This window comes from Galleria mellonella, unplaced genomic scaffold, assembly GCF_026898425.1.
Source record: "Galleria mellonella isolate WM207_F2 unplaced genomic scaffold, CSIRO_AGI_GalMel_v1 utg1386, whole genome shotgun sequence".
NCBI lineage: Eukaryota > Metazoa > Arthropoda > Insecta > Lepidoptera > Pyralidae > Galleria > Galleria mellonella.
This window is the reverse complement of record NW_026441994.1, coordinates 705,291-726,552: the sequence shown is the minus strand read 5'-3', so window position 1 is coordinate 726,552 and position 21,262 is coordinate 705,291. Positions and strand designations below refer to the sequence as shown.

The 21,262-nt window shown below is 37.1% G+C and overlaps 1 protein-coding gene across 1 annotated transcript in view; it reads right to left on the bottom strand.

Moving 5' to 3' along the window:
- The window catches only part of LOC113517868 (uncharacterized), a 91,137-nt gene that overhangs the window by 18,398 nt on the left and 51,477 nt on the right, over positions 1-21,262 (bottom strand). Inside the window, exon 3 of the mRNA XM_052903263.1 lies at positions 20,845-20,964. Within this exon, the coding sequence (XP_052759223.1) occupies positions 20,845-20,964 (120 nt within the window). The remainder of the gene's footprint in view (positions 1-20,844; positions 20,965-21,262) is intronic.

The window sequence follows — 21,262 nt, the reverse complement described above, 5'->3', positions numbered from 1 at the left end:
ACCGCCACACGTCTATACTTAATTATGTACTAAATATAGGATGAAATACAAATCGTTAGCATCATTTTCAAACGATTTCAAAAAGTTTCTTAATTCGTTTGTTTTTTTTTGTTTATTACCTCGTATCTCTGTTAGTTGTGAACCGATTTGGAATTTCTTTTTTATCCGAAAGGATATACCTACTCACAAATAGGTCCTATAGAAATTTTATCAAATCGGTTTAGTAGATTTAGTTTTTTAATCAAAACTAGTTGAGTTTTGCGACAAATAAAGACAAAGTTTTTGTATATGGAACACAATTTAATTATCATAATTTTTTACTTGTGAAATGTAACACTTGTGAAGAGACGTGTGGACTGAAAGACGATGTAGTGATAAAAATTGAAAGAGGAATGTTGCGTTGGTTTGACCATTTGGAGAGGATGGATGAAAGAAGAATTACGAAAGAGATTTATCGAGCAAGAATGAATGGAGTTGTCGGTAGGGGCCGCCTTAGACGGACGTACGTCGACCAAATAGGCGACGTGCTGAAGAAGGGCCAAATTAAAAGTACCCGTAACTGGCAAGCGTGTATGAAAATATTGATGAATGTTGACGAAGCGAAAGAGGTTTGTTTGAATCGAAGCATTTGGCGTTTCATTGTTTCTGCCTACCCTAATGGGAGACAGGCGTGACAGATATGTATGTATGTATGTAATATTTCTTCCAAAGAAACATAAATTGCTATTATTGCGATCTTTAATATATTTGGATCATATACCAATTGCTATTTGTAAAAATAAATAGTCATAGACTAGATTAGGTACTGTAAAAAAAAAGTTTGACAAATGACATAAAATTAGGAGTCTTTCTTTTTTAAATTTTGACAGATCAGTAGTGTCCAATGTTTATATTCTATTCTTGATGGGTATTGCCGTTGATTACTCTGCTTTACTGTCACGGGTTCGATTCCCGAACAAAATAAATATTTGAATTTATTAGTATGTTTGTGAGTTTAGCATGTCTAGACCTAGGTATAATATTTGATATAAAATTCAGTCAATTGTATAAATATAAATGACATTTTAATTTTGTAATGAGTGGGTATACAGTCAGTATATACACGGGGGGGGGGGGGGAAAGAGATTGTTAGCAATGGAGTAAGACAGCCCCATTGCTAGTAATATGCTCTATCAGGTTGACCTCTACGTGGTTCCTCTTGGAAACCATCGTAAACAATTCTTGTTGAATTCGTCACGATGGGCTAACTGACCTGCTTCATCCTCATCTATCATCCCTCACTGGTGCCCCGCCAGTGTATACCAATAGCGCGGGTGGGGTTACTTTTTCATTATGACCCATAAAAAAAATCAATATGTACAGTTTGGTATCGATATAGTCACATTAAGTTTGGTATCGACATAGTCACACTCAGTTTGGTATCGATATTTTTAACGTAATTGCGTATCTTGGAACAAGTCATGCTCAATTTAATGTATAATGTATAATTCAATAAACACCAGAGAGAGATTTTGCACAAAAACGTTTGTTTAGGCACCTCTGTCCCATTCGTGTTTCTACCATGAAGCAGTTGTGTTTGCATGGCTGTGTTTAGTTATGAAGGATAGCATATGGCAGTGAGTTTACAGGGTAAAATGGAATAACACCTAAGTCCTCAGGAATGGCAACGCATAGGGGTATCATGGGCAAAACAGTATACTCTGTTATGTTCATGGTACTGTTTATGTCTATAGGTGACCGTTACCATTTTCCATCAGTTGGAACGTCAGCTTGTTTGTTACTCTAAGGTGCATAAAAAAAATATAAATTTAGGTTTCTCTAATAAATATATTCGTACCACATAGTTACTAGGAGAAAGGATCGCTGTTTTCAAAGTTTCTGTTCTTAATTAATATTAATTAGTGGCGATAAAAGAACAAAAAGGGCACTTAATTGTTGTAACTTCAAACCGAATTCCCCGGGGACTATTTTCTTGTGATTCTTAAAAAAAAAACTTTAATTTAAAGGAGTAAAGAGTAAAACGAGGTATTATTTTGTTGTGCTTAAGAATGTCATTAGGGTTGTTTAAAAAATATTCCATTCAAAATTGTGTCTTTTTGTTAATCAGGTTAACGTTTATTTTTCAATACAGGTTGAAAGCGAAATAGCCTTTATTTAGGTTTTTTTCATTAATACATGTATATTAATTTGTAAGCAATACGTGCATTTATATTATCATCATTATCTCAGCCATTATTCGTCCACTGCTGAACATAGGCTTCCCCCATAGACCGCCATAAAATGGTCTCGAGTCACTTGTATCCTCTGACTCTCTTCATATAATGAGGAGTCGCCCTACACTGCAGTTGCCCGTACGGGGTCGTCGCTCTTCTTTGTTCCTCACTTGTTGTCGGTACTTCGAGTTATGTGACCAGCCCATTGCCACTTCAGGTTGCTTATCCTTCATTTTTGCATTTATATATTTATGAATATATCAGAAAAATAGTACCCAATTTTAATTAAAAAATCGTCCTGATCTGGGAAACTTTTAATTTAATTACTTGCAACACTAAAAAAATTAAGTGCAATTTGTTTGTTTTAATAAACGATGTATTAGACAATTTGACGTTTGACTGATTAAAAGTTGTTCTGTTTTTTAAATTCAATTTAATTAATTTCAATCATTTATTGCTATTACATGTTGTAAGAATATAGGTCTTTTTTATTTTTATGCTTGATGCTCCATTTATATAATCTAAGGATCATTCATAGCCTTTGTATGAATATTTATATCTGGTAATGTAATGTGCTGCAATATTAAGTGAGGTCAAGGATATGGCCTGGGATAGAGCTGGCTGGAAGAGGATGCATGAATTAGTTGCACCAACAAAAGGAAACTCTTAAATGAAAAGAGAAAGATCCTAATTTTATTATTATATATTCATTATTGCACTTGTAAATTACATTGTTAATGCATTTATAAATATTGTGAGCAAGGGTGGACTTATCTCTGACAGAGATCTCTTCCAATCAACCCAATACAGTTGGAAAGCGTGTCGTTAGCGGGCAGCTAAAGTGCACGAACAACTATTAACACTAATCAAAATATAAACAAATAAACAGTTGAATGAAATATTAATATATATTAGAATAATATATAAATACATATACTATAAATAAATATAATACATACCTATTTATATAATAAATGTTAAAATAAATGAATATACCAACTACTAATACTATTCTATATATTTAAGTATAAGTGTATATATATATATATATATATATATATATATATATTGCCATTGCGCTGAGAGATTAATCTTTGTTTATTTTTTAATTGCCATAATTATTAGTAGAAATATATAAAAAAATATTATCGATGTATAGATAGCTATCACGAATTGTAATTTAATATGTATTTGTTATTTTGAATAATTTATTAACTAAAATAAGTATACTTTAATTGCCTGCAATGCTTCATTCCTCTTTCAATCATAATTAAATCCTAACATACTTATAATGTTAGCTATTTTTGATTGAACTAAAAAAACTATTTTCTAGAAATAATGTATACGGCAAAACAACGTTTGCAGGGTCAGCTAGTAGATATATATATATATATATATATATATATATATATATATATATATATATATATATATATATGCATACATTAATATGTACTTAAACCAGAAACTTAACATTTGCCATCAAGATGGATAATATTATAATTTATGATGGAATGTTTACCTTTGTACATATTAACCCTTTTTGGGTATTATGGGATTACGTGTGAATTAATTTAGCAAGAGTGGATGGGTGTTTTAGTTGGTTAAACTTCTTATGTGGGCACTCATGTGTAATGTTTACATTGATTATGACCGGGATGCTTCGTTAGAATTTCACTTTTCAAAAGCAAAACGTTTCCGACCATTTTTAATTGAAAGCAGAAGGGTTCTTAGTTCACTCTTAATTTTATAATATGAGCACATTATGCTATATTTTCACTGATTTTGAATCAATTTGGATGAGTCTTAGCTGTCCACTAATGAACATAGGTCTCCCCCATAGAAGGGGGGTTTTGCTAGTAGTTCCTATGTTTGGCAGGCGGGTTTTTTTTATTGGATGATAATGGAATGGCAACCTCTCACACTCAGGTTGTAGAATGAGCTCCCTGCCGAGGTTTTCCCAAGAGACTACAGCATGGGGTTTTTCAAAAGGGGGGTAAAGAGGTTTCTTCAGGGTCCGCAACCCACGCGTAATACCTCTGGTATTGCAAGTGTTCATGGGCTGCGATAACCACTTACCATCAGGTGGGCCGTATGCTTGTTTGCCACCTCAGTGGTATAAAAAAAAACCTCGCTCGTTCTAACGGTATACACTGGCAGAGCACCAGTGAGGGATGACAGGTGAGAATTAAAAGGCAGGTCAGTTACCCAATCGTGATAAATATATCTGAGATTCAGCATGATGGTTTCCAGGGGGGACCACGAGGAGGTCGACCTGACAGGGTATATTGCTAGCGATGGGACTAGTAGTCCGTATTACTAACAACCCCTTCTCTTCCTCCTGGTAGGCGGTTTGGCAACCGTAATTAGGCTTTGGTTATGTTTTAAAACCATTAAGTTCTCTTAGACACCTTTTACGACACACACGGAAAAGGTTGGGTGGTCTATTCTATGTCAAGACCACATGACTCTGGGTTATGCACCTAGATATTCATTGCCTGGTCCCTCATAACATACCTAACCTAGCTTAAAGACCAAGCTATAGGTGTTATTGTGTGATACATATAAATAAATAATCACTAATTATTTGATCAGAATTATTTTGTTTAATTCCGCTACCAACTCCTTCTTTGATCTGCCTGATGTAACTATGTCTCGGTCTCCCTCTCCCCCTCCTTCCTTCTATCTTATCTTCTATTATAACGTCGTGTCGTATCAAGTGCCCCAATATTTTTTCCCTTCTGTCCTCAAGGAAGGAGTTGGTGTCGTGTCGTATCAAGAAGTGAAGAGACTCGCTGAAAATCGTAGCGAGTGGCAAGAGCTCCAATGACAAGAGCGCAGCTCTTAAATAGGATAGATAGATAGAATTCCGCTACCATTAGTATGTGTGCGACTGCCAACACTCAAATATTGTACTATTATTACTACACGAATTTCTTTATATTCCATATTTGTCATCTATAAATCATTATTATAATAATTATTATTTATGTTATCGTTATTAATTATTATTATTCTTCATAAATTAGTTATTTATTTATTTATTTTAAACTTTATTAAATAATAAATATAGTTAATTTTAATGAGAAATGGTAAAAAAAGCGGCCTTATCTCTTCCACACCACAGAGGTTTTGAAGTTAGTGAGATATTGAGTTAGTTTAGTAAAAAAATCGTTATTTCATCTTATCCATAATTCGATGCCATAAAAGGTCGATCAAAGATGATTTATCCAAACGTTTCATTCTCATTGTTAAATTTGTGTGATACGAAATTGTGAATATGTATTGCAAAGAGCAATTTATAACTCTTGAAATGTGTTTAGTACCTAATACAGAAAAATTAGTTTTCGTAAAGTTTTACGCGACTTGTACAAGTGATTTAGTATTGAACATCACTCAAATAAATAAATACAGGCATATTACATTAGTCCTCAGGAATGGCAATGCATGAAGGCTGTGACGTAGTGGTAAATAAATGAAATATGTAATATTAGGATCAGAGACTGATTTCCGGTTGAGCCAATTTAAAAAATGGACTTTTAGGCACTGGAAAGGGTAGAGGTGTTCTGGCTTGTGTGCCCAGATGTTCGTTACCTGGTTACTTGGATGGGCAGCAGCGTTTCCATTTAAACATCATCAAAGCCTAACTGTGGTTGCCAACTAGCCAACCAAGCGTGGCAACTAGTGACAAACCTCCCCTTATGGGGAAGGCCTATATTCAGCAGTGGACGGTCAACGGCTGATATAACAATACAAGTGGGCAAATATTATATTACAAATTTATTATTTATTTATTTCCCACCACAAACAATTAAGGAACTTACTACCTATAACATACAGAACATTTTAACAATTTTTTTTTATACAACTTAGAATGGCAAACAAGCTGACAGCCTACCTGATGGAAAGTGGTAACCGTCGCCTATAGACATGAACAGTAACATGGCCATAACAGAGTGTACTGTTTCGCCCATGATACCCCCGATGCGTTGCCATTCCTGAGGACTCGGGTGTTATTCCTCTGTACCCAGTAAATTCACGCCATATCCTACCCTTTAAACTGAAACACAGCCATGTAAACACAACTGCTTCACGGTTGAAACACGAATGGGACAGAGGTACCCAAGCAATCGACTTTTGTACAAAGTCTCCCTCTGGTAAGTTAGTGTAATACAAGTAAGCCACAAATAGTTGTATGATTATTACTTTAGCTGTATTTAAAAAAACAGCTTTATTTTTAAACTACTAGAAAACAAAATCAGCTATTGTTATGTTTAGGCACATATTAGTAAAGGAAGATGATTTAATGATAAAACAGTGGACTGTAAAATAGTTATAATTCTCGTTGTAGTTATAGATTGAATTTGAATAAAACAATATAATATATGGTAGATAAAGATACGCGTACGGTGCCATCGGTGGCGTGACACGAAGTGGCGAACAGAGCCGACTTAACCCGAAACTACCCGACGGTGTGTCTCAGTGTTTTTTTTTTTTTTTTTTTTTTCTTAACTTATGGCACGGCACAAAGTGCATCCGCCTAAAACAGAGGTGTCTCAGTGTTGCCGTTCGATGTTTTCCGAAATTTCGGATCCGAACGAAACACAAATTTGATGTCAAAATTACATGATATGTACCGTTTAAAAATATTAAAAATGCTAAAGTATCGTTCATTTGGACTTTTATGGTAGGATTTATGACAAATGAAATGTTGAATTGTTGAAAATTGAGCCCGAAAATTCGGAATTTCATTTCATGGTAGACCCCCAGTTAATACCGTCATTTTGACATATTATACTTAGAAATAGTATTGTTTGCCACTTCATTCTGGTTTCCTGTTTCCCAATTACTAATTCAGGTGATGTGAATGCAATGCAATGTTTGTTAATGAATCTGAACACACGGGAATTTCGTGTGGCAACGGTTAACCGTAATATAGTTCACGAAACAGCTTCTGCAAGTACTTAAAGTTCAATTTGTCCTAACCGCACGTTTATGAGGTTTGTAGTTCAACTAGGTTCGCTATAGAGTAGTTCATTAGTTTGGTAGTGCGACGAATTAATCAGATTACAGAGTTAACATTGTCGGATGAGTGCCTTTGCATTGTAGCGGATTAAGAGAGTACGTAAATTATTTGTGGAAATATAGGCGTGTATTTTTTTAAACTGAATTGGTTTTATAGTTTTTTTTTTTTAAATTGTTTATAATTTAAGTTGTATATATCGACAATTTAGATTAGGGGTTGCCAAACTTATTTTGTTTACGTGGGCACACTTTGAGAATAAATTATATTTTAGCGCCCCCATTTTTTTACCTACTTAAAAACCACTATTATTGCAAATTATAAATCACCCCCCCCCCCCTACACAATGCCCCCATTTTTATGGGTCTCTTACCGTATATATAACCCACTTTGGGAAAGGCTTTTAAAAATATTAAAAATGCCAAAAGTATGTGTCAAATTTCGTTCATATGTGTATTTTTTTAATAATAAAATTCTAAGTCTCAAATTTTATATTGCAGTTTAAAACTATTATTTGTATTATGGATTATTGAAATCAATTTTATTCTTCCAAGTTTATTATATAAATAATAAAAAAAACCTAAGTATCTATTGGAAAAATTTTTTGGATGAAAGATATACATAGTCGAAATATTAGAAGTAAATTTACAAACAGAATAAAGCATAAAACTGTTTTCTTTAGATGGAAATGTTGAAAACAAACTCAAAACAGTTGTTGAAAATTGAGCGATAATTTATTCAGAGTTTGTTTTTTTCAGTTTTAGTTGTAATGTTTAATGTATTTGTTGTTAAGCGCGAAAAAATTCCCGCACGCATTCTATAAAGGAGTTCAAAATCAGCGCTATATAGGTACATCTCGCTGGAGCTGTACATATATAGCAACAGCTGAGACGGCTCCTGAAATAAACATTGTATAATATATTCATTGATATGAGTTTTTATTTTTATTATTCAAGGGTTTTTGTTATTCAAGTCTCTAATTTGATAAATAAATTAAATAAAATTAAATAATGATAATATTTTTAAAGGGGTGGTCCATTATATATATATATATATATATATATATATATATATATATATATATATATATATATATATATATATATATATATATATTATAGTAATATCAGTTTAGAAATAGTATTGTTTGCCACTATATAGATATTACATTCTGGTTTGAGACATCATCTCTCTAAACCTATCTTTTAACTACATACATATATCCTTTTCCCAATTACTAATTCAGGTGATGTGAATGCAATGCAATGTTTGTTAATACGCGGAACTTATAATAATTTAACTTAAATCTATGAGAAAATTAGTACATATTTGTCCCTAGAATAATTATTTCGTTATGATATTGAAATTAATTGCCTTGTGGTCCCGTCATAGAATAAGCCATCCCTTCCTTTCCCATGGGTGTCGTAAGAGGCGACTATGGGAATTTAACGGTCGAGGGATGAGCAGCAGCCTCACTCTTAAAACATCACCAAAGCCTAACAGTGGTTGCCAACTCGCACGCCAAGCGTGGGACTATTGACAAAATAATCTTTATAGGGGAGGCCTATGTTTAGCAGTGGACAGTTAACGGCTGGTATGATGATGATGATCAAATAGATATTTTAATTTTCGAAATAGATTTAGAAAAATAGCACCTCAGAATCGACCACAGTTTAAAGCGACTTGCAAAAGGGAAAAGTTTTTTTTGGGAGTACGTATATAATTGATAATGCTATATTTCTGATCCAGTATTGATGATACTCTTTGTAGACGAACCCATTTACTTTATCTTCTTTTACTTTCCTGGTCACATTAAAACATTCGTGATGATTGAAACAGGCATTTTTGTTTTCTGACCAAAATCTTGCTATAACTAATTTTACTCGAAAATTATGGATTCCGTTTTTAAAATTAAAATATTTTTAATCTAGTGTTTATTATGCATTTCGTTGTCGTAGTTAATAAATTGGGAGGGGGGGGGGGAGGGATTAGGTTATTACTCATTTTATGACACGTAGTATAACGTTGTGATAAATGACACATAGTGTGATTGGGTAACAGTTCTGGAAGTCGTATCGATTTGGAGGAAAGTATTTGATATTTGGATAAAATTAAAATTTGCATCTGGCAACCCTGTGAAGATAACAAGCAAAACAATGTCTACCGGGTCAGTTAGTTAATTTTGTTTAGCTATCAGTAAGGATTATAATGTTTTGTATAAAGGAAAACTTTCCACCAAATCATGAGGCTAGAATTTGTAACATAATTGTTTAGGAACGAACAATGTAATTAGGAAATAATCATTAGTAGTGATGCACCGAGTCGGCCTTTTCAATGGACTACAAAAAAGGAGGTTTCAATTCGGTTGTATTTTTTTTAAGATTGTTACCTCATAACTCTTTATTCTTTATTGTACACACAAAAGGTTATTGAAATGTAAAAACAAACATAATAGTGCACAAAGGCGAGCTTATTTCTAATAGAGATTTCTTCCAGCAAACCCAATATGAGAAAACTGACAGTTTATTAGTAGTTACAGTCATACATGTGTACCAATCGACTTAAATGTTATAGTACCTACTATTTATAAATATGAATTTTTTTTTATATATATTTCCATATGGTCCTATATATATTTTATTAAAATTGTTTCAATAGTTTTAAAACAATAAAACTGGCTTTACTACGTTTTTTTATATTTATTTTTTATACAACTTAAAATGGCAAACACGCTGACGGCCCACCTGATGGAAAGTAGTAACCGTCGCCTATTGACATGTGCAGTATCAAGGACATAACAGAGTAGTAGAGTTTGAAGTAAGTGTGCTTTTTATGGAACAAATCCTAAATTATAAGTAAATATTTAGATACTTCTTAAAAAGAATCGAATCGTGACTCGAGTTTAACGACTTGGATTACTAGAGCACTTGTACTGGTAATCGATTACTTTAATAAATGTTCAATAATCTAAAATTTTTTCCATTGGTAATCGGGGAGAAATATAAATGGAACGCTAAAATAGAAACAATAAATATTGAAGGTGGTCTTGAAAAGATTGCTTTCAACAGTAAGACTGTCTTAGTTCACTTATACAATTGTATCGTTGCATTTATTGTCTTGCTACATTCTCTATGTTGTATAATAAAAATATACTCATTCTATCATTTATCGAATACTTAGTTGACATTCGAGTCAGTACTCGAGTTAGCCTAACTCGGTATACAACTACTCACTAGTCCAACCGTCTAACGAAGTTACGGCAAACATTAGCTAAACAAAAGTTCCAATGAAGTTGTTAGAGTAGGTCTCTAAGTGACACTGGCAACAAAATAAATGAACAGTAGTAATCTTTTATAAATTTTTATTTTTTTAAATAGGTCGGGATGTGGTCCCGTGCAAATAAAAGAAATAAAAATTTACGAAATAAAAAAAAAATAAAAAAAACTAAACGGCGATTAAAGCTACTATAAAATACTAATTTATTTTTCTATCTATCTACCTGTGCAAAGTCTAAGCGAAGTATATTACTCCAACTTCGTTAGTTCGAATCTGGTCAATAACTGTGCGATGTCCGAACTTGCTGGCGATGGATAACAGTGTTAACATATTAAATTAATCTATGTAACGGCAGGTTGGCTCCCTATCTCTTTATATTCTAAATACGTACAGCTCAGCGAAATATCGCTATGTCCATTATTATTTTAAAACGTCAATACATACCTACCCCATTAGGTGGGGGGAAAGGGATTGTTAGTAATGAGATTTAACAATCCAATAATACACCCTATCAGGTCGACTTCCACGCGGTTCCCCCTGGAAACCACAGTGATTAACTGTCACCAGAGGGAGACTTTGTACAAAAGTCGATTGCTTGGGTAGATAAGTTGTGTTTGCATGGCTGTGTTTCGGTTTGAAGGGTGGGATATGGTGTGAATTTACTGGGTACAGAGGAATAACACCTGAGTCCTCAGGAATGGCAACGTATGGGAGGTATCATGGGCGAAACAGTATAGTCTGTTATGTCCATGGTACTGCTCATGTCTATAGGCGACGGTTACCACTTTCCATCAGGTGGACCGTCAGCTTGTTTGCCATTCTAAGTTGTATAAAAAAATAAAAAAAAAAAACACTTCACTGGCGCCCCGCCAGCGTATACCGATAGCGCAGGCGGGGTTACCATTTCATCTAGACTCATTAAAAAACCTCATTGGGTATTACAGTCGTGAATATATATATTTTTATTTTATTCGCAAGAGAAGACGGTAGGTATATAAAACGAATATAAATGTGATGCCAGCAGCATTTCTAAGCAGTCAAAATTGAATTATCTGTATCCAAGTAGAAGGTCTTGTGATTCATAATTCATACACTTTCATAACTTTAAAATCAAATATTGACGGCGACGAATTTCTCGATATCTGGTCCCCTTGGTATATATATCTATATATAAATCATTAAATTAAATTACTAATGTAGTAGTATATGTATTTATATTCTAATTCATAATAATATTTTAATAATCTATTCAAATCTATATAATTTTCTCTCTCTCTCTCTCTCTCTATACATACATGATATATATATATATATATATATATATATATATATATATATATATATATGTGTATATATAATAAAAATAATAATAATAATAATAATAATAGAGGAGGCGATTCTAGAGATCCGAAGAACTCCCCTCGAAGAGAGACCGAAGCTTCCCCGGATATATCCAAATGTGGCGACGCGGGATGCCATTGAGGCCCCAAATGGACTGCTGCCTCAGTACCTTGAGGGCAGCGGTGACCTGGGAGAGACGAGTTCAATCCTGTTTGGCGCTGCGTTGGCAGTATGCCGATATACCGGCGCAAAAATGCCCCGGGCTGGACGTAATATCCAAAGGGATAATATGAAACCAGCCTGGAAAAGAAGGATTGAACGACGGATCGCCCAGGCCAGAGTCCTCATTGGTAGACTGCTCTGCTTCAGGGAGGGCAACACACGCCCGAGAATTATGCGCTCCGTAAAAGAGGCCTTTGCTGGGACAGGTGTACGTCTGTTCCAGCCGGACTTCGGGCACAAACTTACGGAGCGCATAGATGAACTGAAGCAGAAGATCGCTGCATGGGGGAAGCGACTCCGACGGTACTCTGAGAGGGTTGAGAGGTATCAACAGAATCGCCTCTTTATGAGTGATCAACGGAAGTTTTATAGGAACTTGGAGCGCCCAAAACTACAGCCCACAGGACAAAGACCCGAAACAGCCAATTTCGTCGCCTTCTGGAGACAGCTGTGGTCTGAACCTGCGGAACATGAGGAGGGCGCATGGATGCACGATGTTGAGGAAGCATGTGCTCGAATAACGCCGATGAACGCCATTGCCATTACGGAGGAAGACGTGGTTGCCGCGATCCGTCGGGCTCCGAACTGGAAAAGTCCGGGGATCGACGGATTGCAGCACTACTGGTTAAAGGCGTTCTCGGCCAGCCATGCGACCTTAGCCGTGCAATTCCAGAGTGCCCTCGAAAACAGGACGCTCCCGAACTTCCTTACAACCGGGATCACTCATTTAGCTCCTAAGACGGACGATACCGCGGATCCATCTAAATATCGCCCCATCACTTGTCTTACGACAATATATAAGACGTTAACATCCGTTCTGAGCGCTAAGATCTCTCGTCATGTGTACGAGAATAAGATCCTATCTAGCGCTCAGAACGGATGCAGGGGCGGTAGCCGCGGATCGAAGGAGCTGCTCCTCATTGATGCTGTCGCTGGGCACGTGGTCAAGCGGAACCGTCGGAATTTCTCCGCCGCCTGGATAGATTATAAAAAGGCGTTCGATTCCGTGCCCCATTCATGGCTCCGGAGGATACTCGAGCTGTACAAGATCGACGGTACAGTTCGAGTGTTCTTGGAGGCATGCATGAGGTAGTGGACGACGATCCTGACTATCCAGGGCGAGCGATTGACGGATACCGCTGACCGGATAGAGATAAAGAGAGGAATATTCCAGGGCGATTGTTTGAGTCCACTTTGGTTTTGCCTGTCCCTGAATCCACTCAGTACTTTACTGGAGAATTCGGGGACTGGATTTCAGTATCGGAGAGGAGGTACACGAGTGTCTCACCTTCTGTACATGGATGACTTGAAACTGCTAGCTCCGAGCGTCGAACGCCTGACGGAGCTGCTAAATATCGTAAACGATTATAGCAGCTCTATTAGGATGGCGCTCGGAATAGACAAGTGCGCGGTCCTCCATGTGCAGAGGGGACGGGTCACTCAAACTGAAGGGATCGCCACAGATCCCTCTAATATTAAAACCCTCTCCGAGGCTGAAACATACCGGTATCTGGGCATGTCACAAAACATCGGTGTGAAGGAGACGGATATGAAACAGTCAGTCCGCGAGGAATTTTTTGCGCGCCTTACAAGAGTACTGAAAAGTTCTTTGTCGGGCGCCAATAAAATCCGAGCTTATGACGGCTGGGCCATGCCCGTACTCCTTTACACTTTTGGCGTGCTCAGATGGTCTCAAACCGAACTCGAAGCCCTGGATCGGAAAGTCCGCACAACTATGACCCTCCATAGAATGCATCACCCGAAATCGTCAGTCATGAGGCTGTATATCCCGCGGAAAGCTGGTGGTCGAGGCTTGTTAAGCGTTAAGACCATGCACAACCGCGAGATTGACAGCCTCAGGACATATTTTCTGGAGAAAAGAGACGAGGGTTTGCATAGAGAGGTCATAGAATGTGACAAAGGATTCACCCCTCTTTCTCTGGCTAAAGAGGACTGGCGAAAACCCGAAGTTTTGGGTACCTCTCAGCGGGAGGCCGTATGGAAAGAGAAGGAGTTGCACGGAAGGTTCTTCAAAGCCCTTCACGGGCCGTACGTAAACACGAAGACCTCCGTGCACTGGCTACAGTTCGGTGATCTCTTCGGAGAGACCGAGGGTTTTGTCTGTGCAATACAGGATCAGGTGGTTAAGACGAACAATTACCGAAAGCACATTCTGAAGGATGGCACTGAGGACATCTGTCGAGCATGTCGCCATCCTGGAGAGTCACTCAGACATGTGCTTTCGGGTTGTTCAGCTCTTGCCAACACAGAGTACTTGCACAGGCACAACCAGGTAGCCAAAATACTCCATCAAGAGCTAGCTCTGAAGTACGGCCTCGCGAATGAGAGGTTGCCGTACTATAAGTACGAGCCACAGCCGGTCCTCGAAAGCGACAGCGTCAGGCTCTACTGGGACCGATCCATCATCACGGACAGGACTGTTCTTGCGAACAAACCTGATATCGTGGTGATGGACCGGGCACTTTCGAGGGTGTTTTTGGTGGATGTCACCATACCGCATGACGAGAACCTCGTGAAAGCCGAAACCGAGAAGAAGAGAAAATATCTCGACCTGGCTCACGAGGTGACCGAAATGTGGGGGTGACATCTACCGAAATCATCCCAATCGTTATGTCGGTGAACGGTCTTATCCCAACCAGTCTGGAACAACATCTCAGACGGTTGGGATTCCGAGGCGGCTCACTCCCGGGAAAGATGCAGAAAGCGGTGCTCTTAGATTCTGCCCGCATTGTACGCCGGTTTCTCTCCCTGGGGCCCTGAACCCCGGCCGACTATGCTTCTGCCGGGGGTTAGTTGCCATCTCCTCTCCTTAAGAGGGGAGATGAGAATTTTGGTAAAATTTAAAAATAATAATAATAATAATCTACTCGCAAGTTCACAATCTTCGCACATATTTTCTACATCACTCCAACACCAGCATTTTGCATAAAGCAATCACAACCTTACCAGTATCAGGAACAACTCTAAAATTTAATAATAAGCAATATAAACCACAAGATAAAATTATAAAAGAAGAACAGAAAGTTGAGAACTGGAAGAGAAAACAACTACACGGAAAACACCCTTGTCAACTGGATCAGCCCCATATTGACAAAGCAGCATCTAACACATGGCTTACTAAGGGAAATATATTCCCAGAAACCGAAGGTTTCATGATAGCGATCCAAGATCAAATAATAAATACACGTAACTATGCAAAGTATATAATAAAGGACAATTCCGTACAAAATGATAAATGTAGGCTATGTAATAACACAAAAGAAACGATAGAACACATTACAGGAGGTTGTTCCGTACTGGCTGGCAGGGATTATGTGCGAAGACATGATAATGTTGCAAAATTAATTCATCAGAAGCTCGCAATTAAACACAAACTTATATCCGTTAAATCGCCATATTATAAATACACTCCTTCTGCAGTACTGGAAAATGAAACTGCTAAACTTTATTGGAACCGAGATATCATCACCGATAGAACAATAACCTGTAATAGACCTGATATAACACTTACATTTAAACAAGAAAAGACAACTTACCTTTTAGACATCTCCATACCAAATACCGAAAACCTAAAACAGAAACATAACGAGAAGATTCAAAAATACTTACCTCTTTCCGAAGAAATAAAAGATATGTGGCACCAAAAGAATGTTGATATAATCCCGATTATCTTATCTTCTACTGGCGTTATCCCAAAATCTCTACACAACTCATTAAATAAACTGCACCTTAATAAGACATTCTTCATTGAACTCCAGAAATCTACAGTATTAGATACATGCTCCATAGTTAGAAAATTTTTAAATAGTCCAATTCCTAACATTCCTACTGAATAAAATAAAATATGAGAACAAGTGACTTGGTAACAATCCCGTCCTTGTCTCTACAAAACCAGCTATAAGCTGAGAAATAATACATATGTATATAATAATAATAATAATTCTTTATTATCAGGTACTTAGCCCATAGAGGTACAATTGTATTACAACGTGCACGGATAACATATAAAAAAATATAAAAATATAACAATCAAAATATACAAAAAGAAAAACATAAAAATTAAAATATGTAGAAAATTTATAATTTATAAAAAGTAAAAGTAAATAATATAGCAAGAAGCAAGAGAACATTATTTAATGTTCCTGTCTTGGTGCACGGACAACCAATACTTTTGAATGGGACTGTTCAGACACTGGGACAATGTGCTGAGGATTTCATTCTTTGAATTCCGAATGTGAGCCCAGAAATTTGCTACACGATCTCTTATTATAGCGAAGTAATCATTCACCCTGGACTCCGCAAACATGCCCGACGCACTACAGTATTTCGGAAGCCTCATCAAAATGCGGTATGCATTATTATACTGCACTCTAATGCTGTTCCGCGCACTTTTGGTGCAATTTGTCCAAAGCTGACATGTATAGAAACATTGACAAAATGCTCGAAACAATGTCAACTTCACATCTGGACTGCAACGGGCGAACCTTCGCGCGAGCATGTTGCAACGGACGGCCAGGGCCCTTCGTTCTCGTTCCACATCTCCGTCATCGCGAAAATCCTCCGTCACGATATGTCCCAAGTATCTGAACCGACCCACTCTTTCCACTGCAGCGCCGTCTATAAAAACTGGCGGGATCCTCTCCGGTCCTCTCCCAGACCGAAATACCATCATTTGTGTTTTTTTTACATTGTATTTCAGTCCATGACTCGATACATAACGTTCACAAATTGCTAACAATTTTCTTAGTCCACTGATAGAGGGACTAAGAAGAACCATATCGTCAGCGTAGCTTATACTATTTAAACAAGTAGTTCCAATATGACAGCCTACTTTGGCGCTTCTTAGTTCCCCTATCAGGTCATTTACATATAAATTAAAGAGGTCCGGTGAGGTCAGCCCTCCTTGACGAACTCCGCACTCTAGTCTATACTCACTAGAGGTGGTGCTGCCCCATTTTACAAAATTCGTCTGTCCACAGTACCAAACCCTCAACAGATTAATAATTCTGTTTGGTACAGCCGATAAATTTAGTTTCTCCCACAATAAATCATAATTTACCAGGTCGAAAGCTCGACTTAAGTCTAAAAAACACGCGTAAACTGACGTACTTCTTTCGACATAATAGTGAACGGCCGATTTAAAACAAAATATAGCTGAATCTGTCGAGAGTCCAGGCCTGAAGCCAAACTGCGCATCATCTATTTTCATACTACGCTGCAGTTCTGGTTGAATTAATCTTTCGAGTATCTTACCAATAATTGTACCTAATGATATGGGTCTATAATTGTTAATATTCGAAGGGTCACTAGTTTTATGTTTCTGAATAGGTATCACTACAGTTTTCATTAGATTCTTAGGCAAATAGGCCGAGTTAATACAAATATTATATAAGTCAGACAATACATGAAAAATAATTTCACCCGCATTTGCAATGTGCTCCACACTCAGCCCGTCAAATCCTGGAGATTTACCACGTTTCATTGCCCGAACTACTCGAGCAACATCGTCTGAACTAAAATAAAAAAATTCATTGTCTACATTTTCGTTAACCGTACGCGGGCACACCGCAGCACGACATGAACGAGGTTTCACAAGGAAATGGCGCGAAAATAAGTCAGCAATCGATTTGTGATTGTATTCACCCTGTATACTAGCCGGTATACTTGATCCATAATCAAGCCGTCTCGTGCTTCTCCAAAATTTGCCAAAGTTTTTATTCGCTTGGTGCAAGGCTAATATATTCATTTTAATTTGATCCTCATTATTCTGGCACCACCTCAACTTGTTTTTAAAAGCCTTACGAGTATCAACCATATTTTTATAAATATCGCCCGTCACCGGTCTACCACCTAGCACCCAACAGTCAAAATGAATTTTGGCTGTTTGATGTAAACGTTTTACGTGGTAGTTCCAACCTAATATATGTTTGTTCTTTTTCCGTGCACCTCGACTTACATACTTTATTGCACCATCCTGTAGAATTTGTACTATATTATTATAATAATTGTCCAATAAAAATAAATGCTTTTTGCAAAAGTGATTATTACAACAGTTGACACATTGACTAGACAATTTAAAATTTTGCAATCTATCATAACAATAGTCAGAGTATAAATGTATTTGCTCAACATTCCTTTCCCCCCAGCGAACACCACACAACACGTCATCTGTATTATCAATTATTATTTTCTTAGCGACAGTACTGAGTTTACACAAAATTATTAGCGGGAGATGGTCCGACCAGTACACACCGTAGTCCACACGAGCCGCCGAGACAGTTTCACGAGCAGCAGCTGTCACCACACAATGGTCCAACCAGCGCCTTGTACCACATCCATCGTTCATATGAGTATAAGTACTATCCTCTAACAACTCTCGATCAACACACACTAGTGACTGTTCTGAGCAGAATGACAGTAGCTCGTTACCAAACCTAGATACAGGATGTGCATTGTAGTCTCCAAGCACGTAAATAGCCTCCGTTTCTGCGTCATTTATTATCGCCTGTACACTTCCCAAACAGTTAGTAAATTCTAGCAAATTCTCTTCCCTTCCCTCATCATATGGTAGATAAACACATATCACGGCAATACTATGCCCATCGACATTAATTTGCACAGCAGCCAGTCTGTCACTAGGGCACTCTATAATAGACACTTTCGAGAAAACAGACTTACGCCACAGCAGTGCAACACCTCCATAGGGTCGGCCTTTCAATAACCCAACGGATGTATCCACAGACGACTTCGCAAAACATCCAAAGTCCCTGTCAATCTCATTCACAAAATTAAGATCATGAGGAAGCAACCATGTTTCCTGCAACGCTAGGATATCAACGCTCTTACACAAATCTCTAATCTGATTAACAGATCTCTTTATCGATCTACAATTAAAAGTAGCCATGGATATAGATATCTTGTTAGATTTATCCATAAAGTGTGTTATTAGAAGCGGTACGAATCACTCGTTCTCGATAACGTCGAAATACCAATCCTACTGGCCAGAAACTAGAATTTAGGAAGGTATTTATTTTATTACTTGATATTTTAACCTTAAAAGAATTAAATGACGTCTCTCGGTTTTGTTTGAGTAGCTCAACATTAAAGCATTCTTCCCCCATATCCTGAATATGAGCCCTTATATTTGACTCCGTAACAGTTTTTGATGCCCTTGAAATATAAATCGAACACTGTGATTCAGCTACTTGAATTTTAGCCGTATTTTCTAAAGTACCACGCATATTAATAAGTTTTTGTTTACGTTTTTTATATTTAACAACAGTGAATTGCTCACTATTGTTGTTCTCAAGAGTCTTATTAGATGTAGGTATTACTATATTTTTCGACATTAACTGCGCAACCACTCCACACTTCCCAGTCACTGCACTCGCAGGCGATATTGTACCATGTATGCGGTGCCGCTTACGAGCGCTTTTCGTTTGACTCGACAGTGTCCGGTGAACAATATCACGATAGGTCGGTGTATGAACGGTGTCGGTCACGTCCAGCGTGCCGCCGTGCACCGGCGACGGCACAACGACAGGCGGTAGCGGGCGAAGCTCTGCATTAATACTCCTATTTCTCGTCGGAGTCGTCGGGCTACTATTTATCCTTGTGTCTTTATCTTGCTTATTTATCGTCATTGATAAGTGTAATTCAGTTAACTCGGAGCTAACTTTCGTCTGAAATTCATTTAATTCTGTTCGCATCATAGACATATCTTTCAATAGACGAGTCACATCTACATAGTCAAAGGTTACAGACGGTAGGCGACTTAGGTCACGCGCAACGAAAATTGGTTGTTTGTCTGGATCCACTTCTTTAAGCACTGTAATGATATCTTTCACATTTTTCTTCTTCTTGTCGTCGCCCTTTCTGTGAATGTTCCTGGATCCATTTCCACACGCACAATACAATACATTTTTCCCCGTTTCAATTTCAGAATCTGAATAATTCGAAGCACATATTTGCATGATACTAAGTTCATCCAAAATGTCTATTTTGTTTTGAATAAATGCTAAAAGTTCATTAATTATTATATTATCCGCCATCTCTTAATAATTTAGACCGCGCACTCGTACATTATAAAATGTTATTATTCCGCGTATACAAACAATACGTCTACCTTACTACGAAACGTCTAGCGAACTGCAGTCGTATTATGAACTTTTAAAAAACCAGTCAAGTTCCAGGCAATTCACTTTACGGCCGTAAACTGCCTTGTTCTTTTTCGTATTATGACGTACAAAAAACAATCCGACTTCTGCCTGGATAATTTGTCTATGATGTTATTGTTGATGATGATGATGATGTTATAATTTGTCTATATATGTATATATATATATATATATATATATATATATATATATATATATATATATATATATATATATATATATATATATATATATAGTGTATAGAACATTCAAGGTTCAACCTGGAAACCATCGCGATTAATCGTTGTTGAATCCGTCACTATGGTCTAACTGACTTGGTTCTATCCTCATCATTCACCAGTGACTCACCAGACCAGTGATGTTAATAGAGCAGGCGGGATTATCATTCTATTATCATTTATTAAAAACCGTCCATACTGGAATTTCCTAGTGTAAGCATAACTATTTCCCAGAAACATGGGTCCTACCCATGAGTTATTAATGCAGGCGAATTTTCTATAAAATCTCCTTCTGTTATTTTTAAATTTGAATATTCGAGTTACTCGTAATAAATTTACGAGTAACAACTTACCTGCAATACTCTGAGCCTTAAAACCAACGCAAGTGGATAGTTGAGAGCGGTGCGAAATATCGTTCCATCTCTCTCGCCCGTCAGCGGAGCCGCTGACTCCTTCCGTCTAGATAGAGCTGCCTGAAACAAAACGAGAATTAAGATTTATAAAGCACCGTTCTCGTAATTTATCGTTATAAGTAATAGAATGGTAATGAAAATGAAATTAAATAATATGCGAGCATAATTTTTCATTTGCCCACTATTTTGTATGCGTGGATTTCAAAACCTAATGAAATATACCATTTCTTGGTCGAATATCAAGATTAAACGTGCACTAGATTTTAAACTAGAACTTTGAGCCTACAATTGTAAAAACTGCACCAAGTTTGTTGCAGTAGTTTTAGCGTAATCTCAGAACAAACATACAGACAGGCAA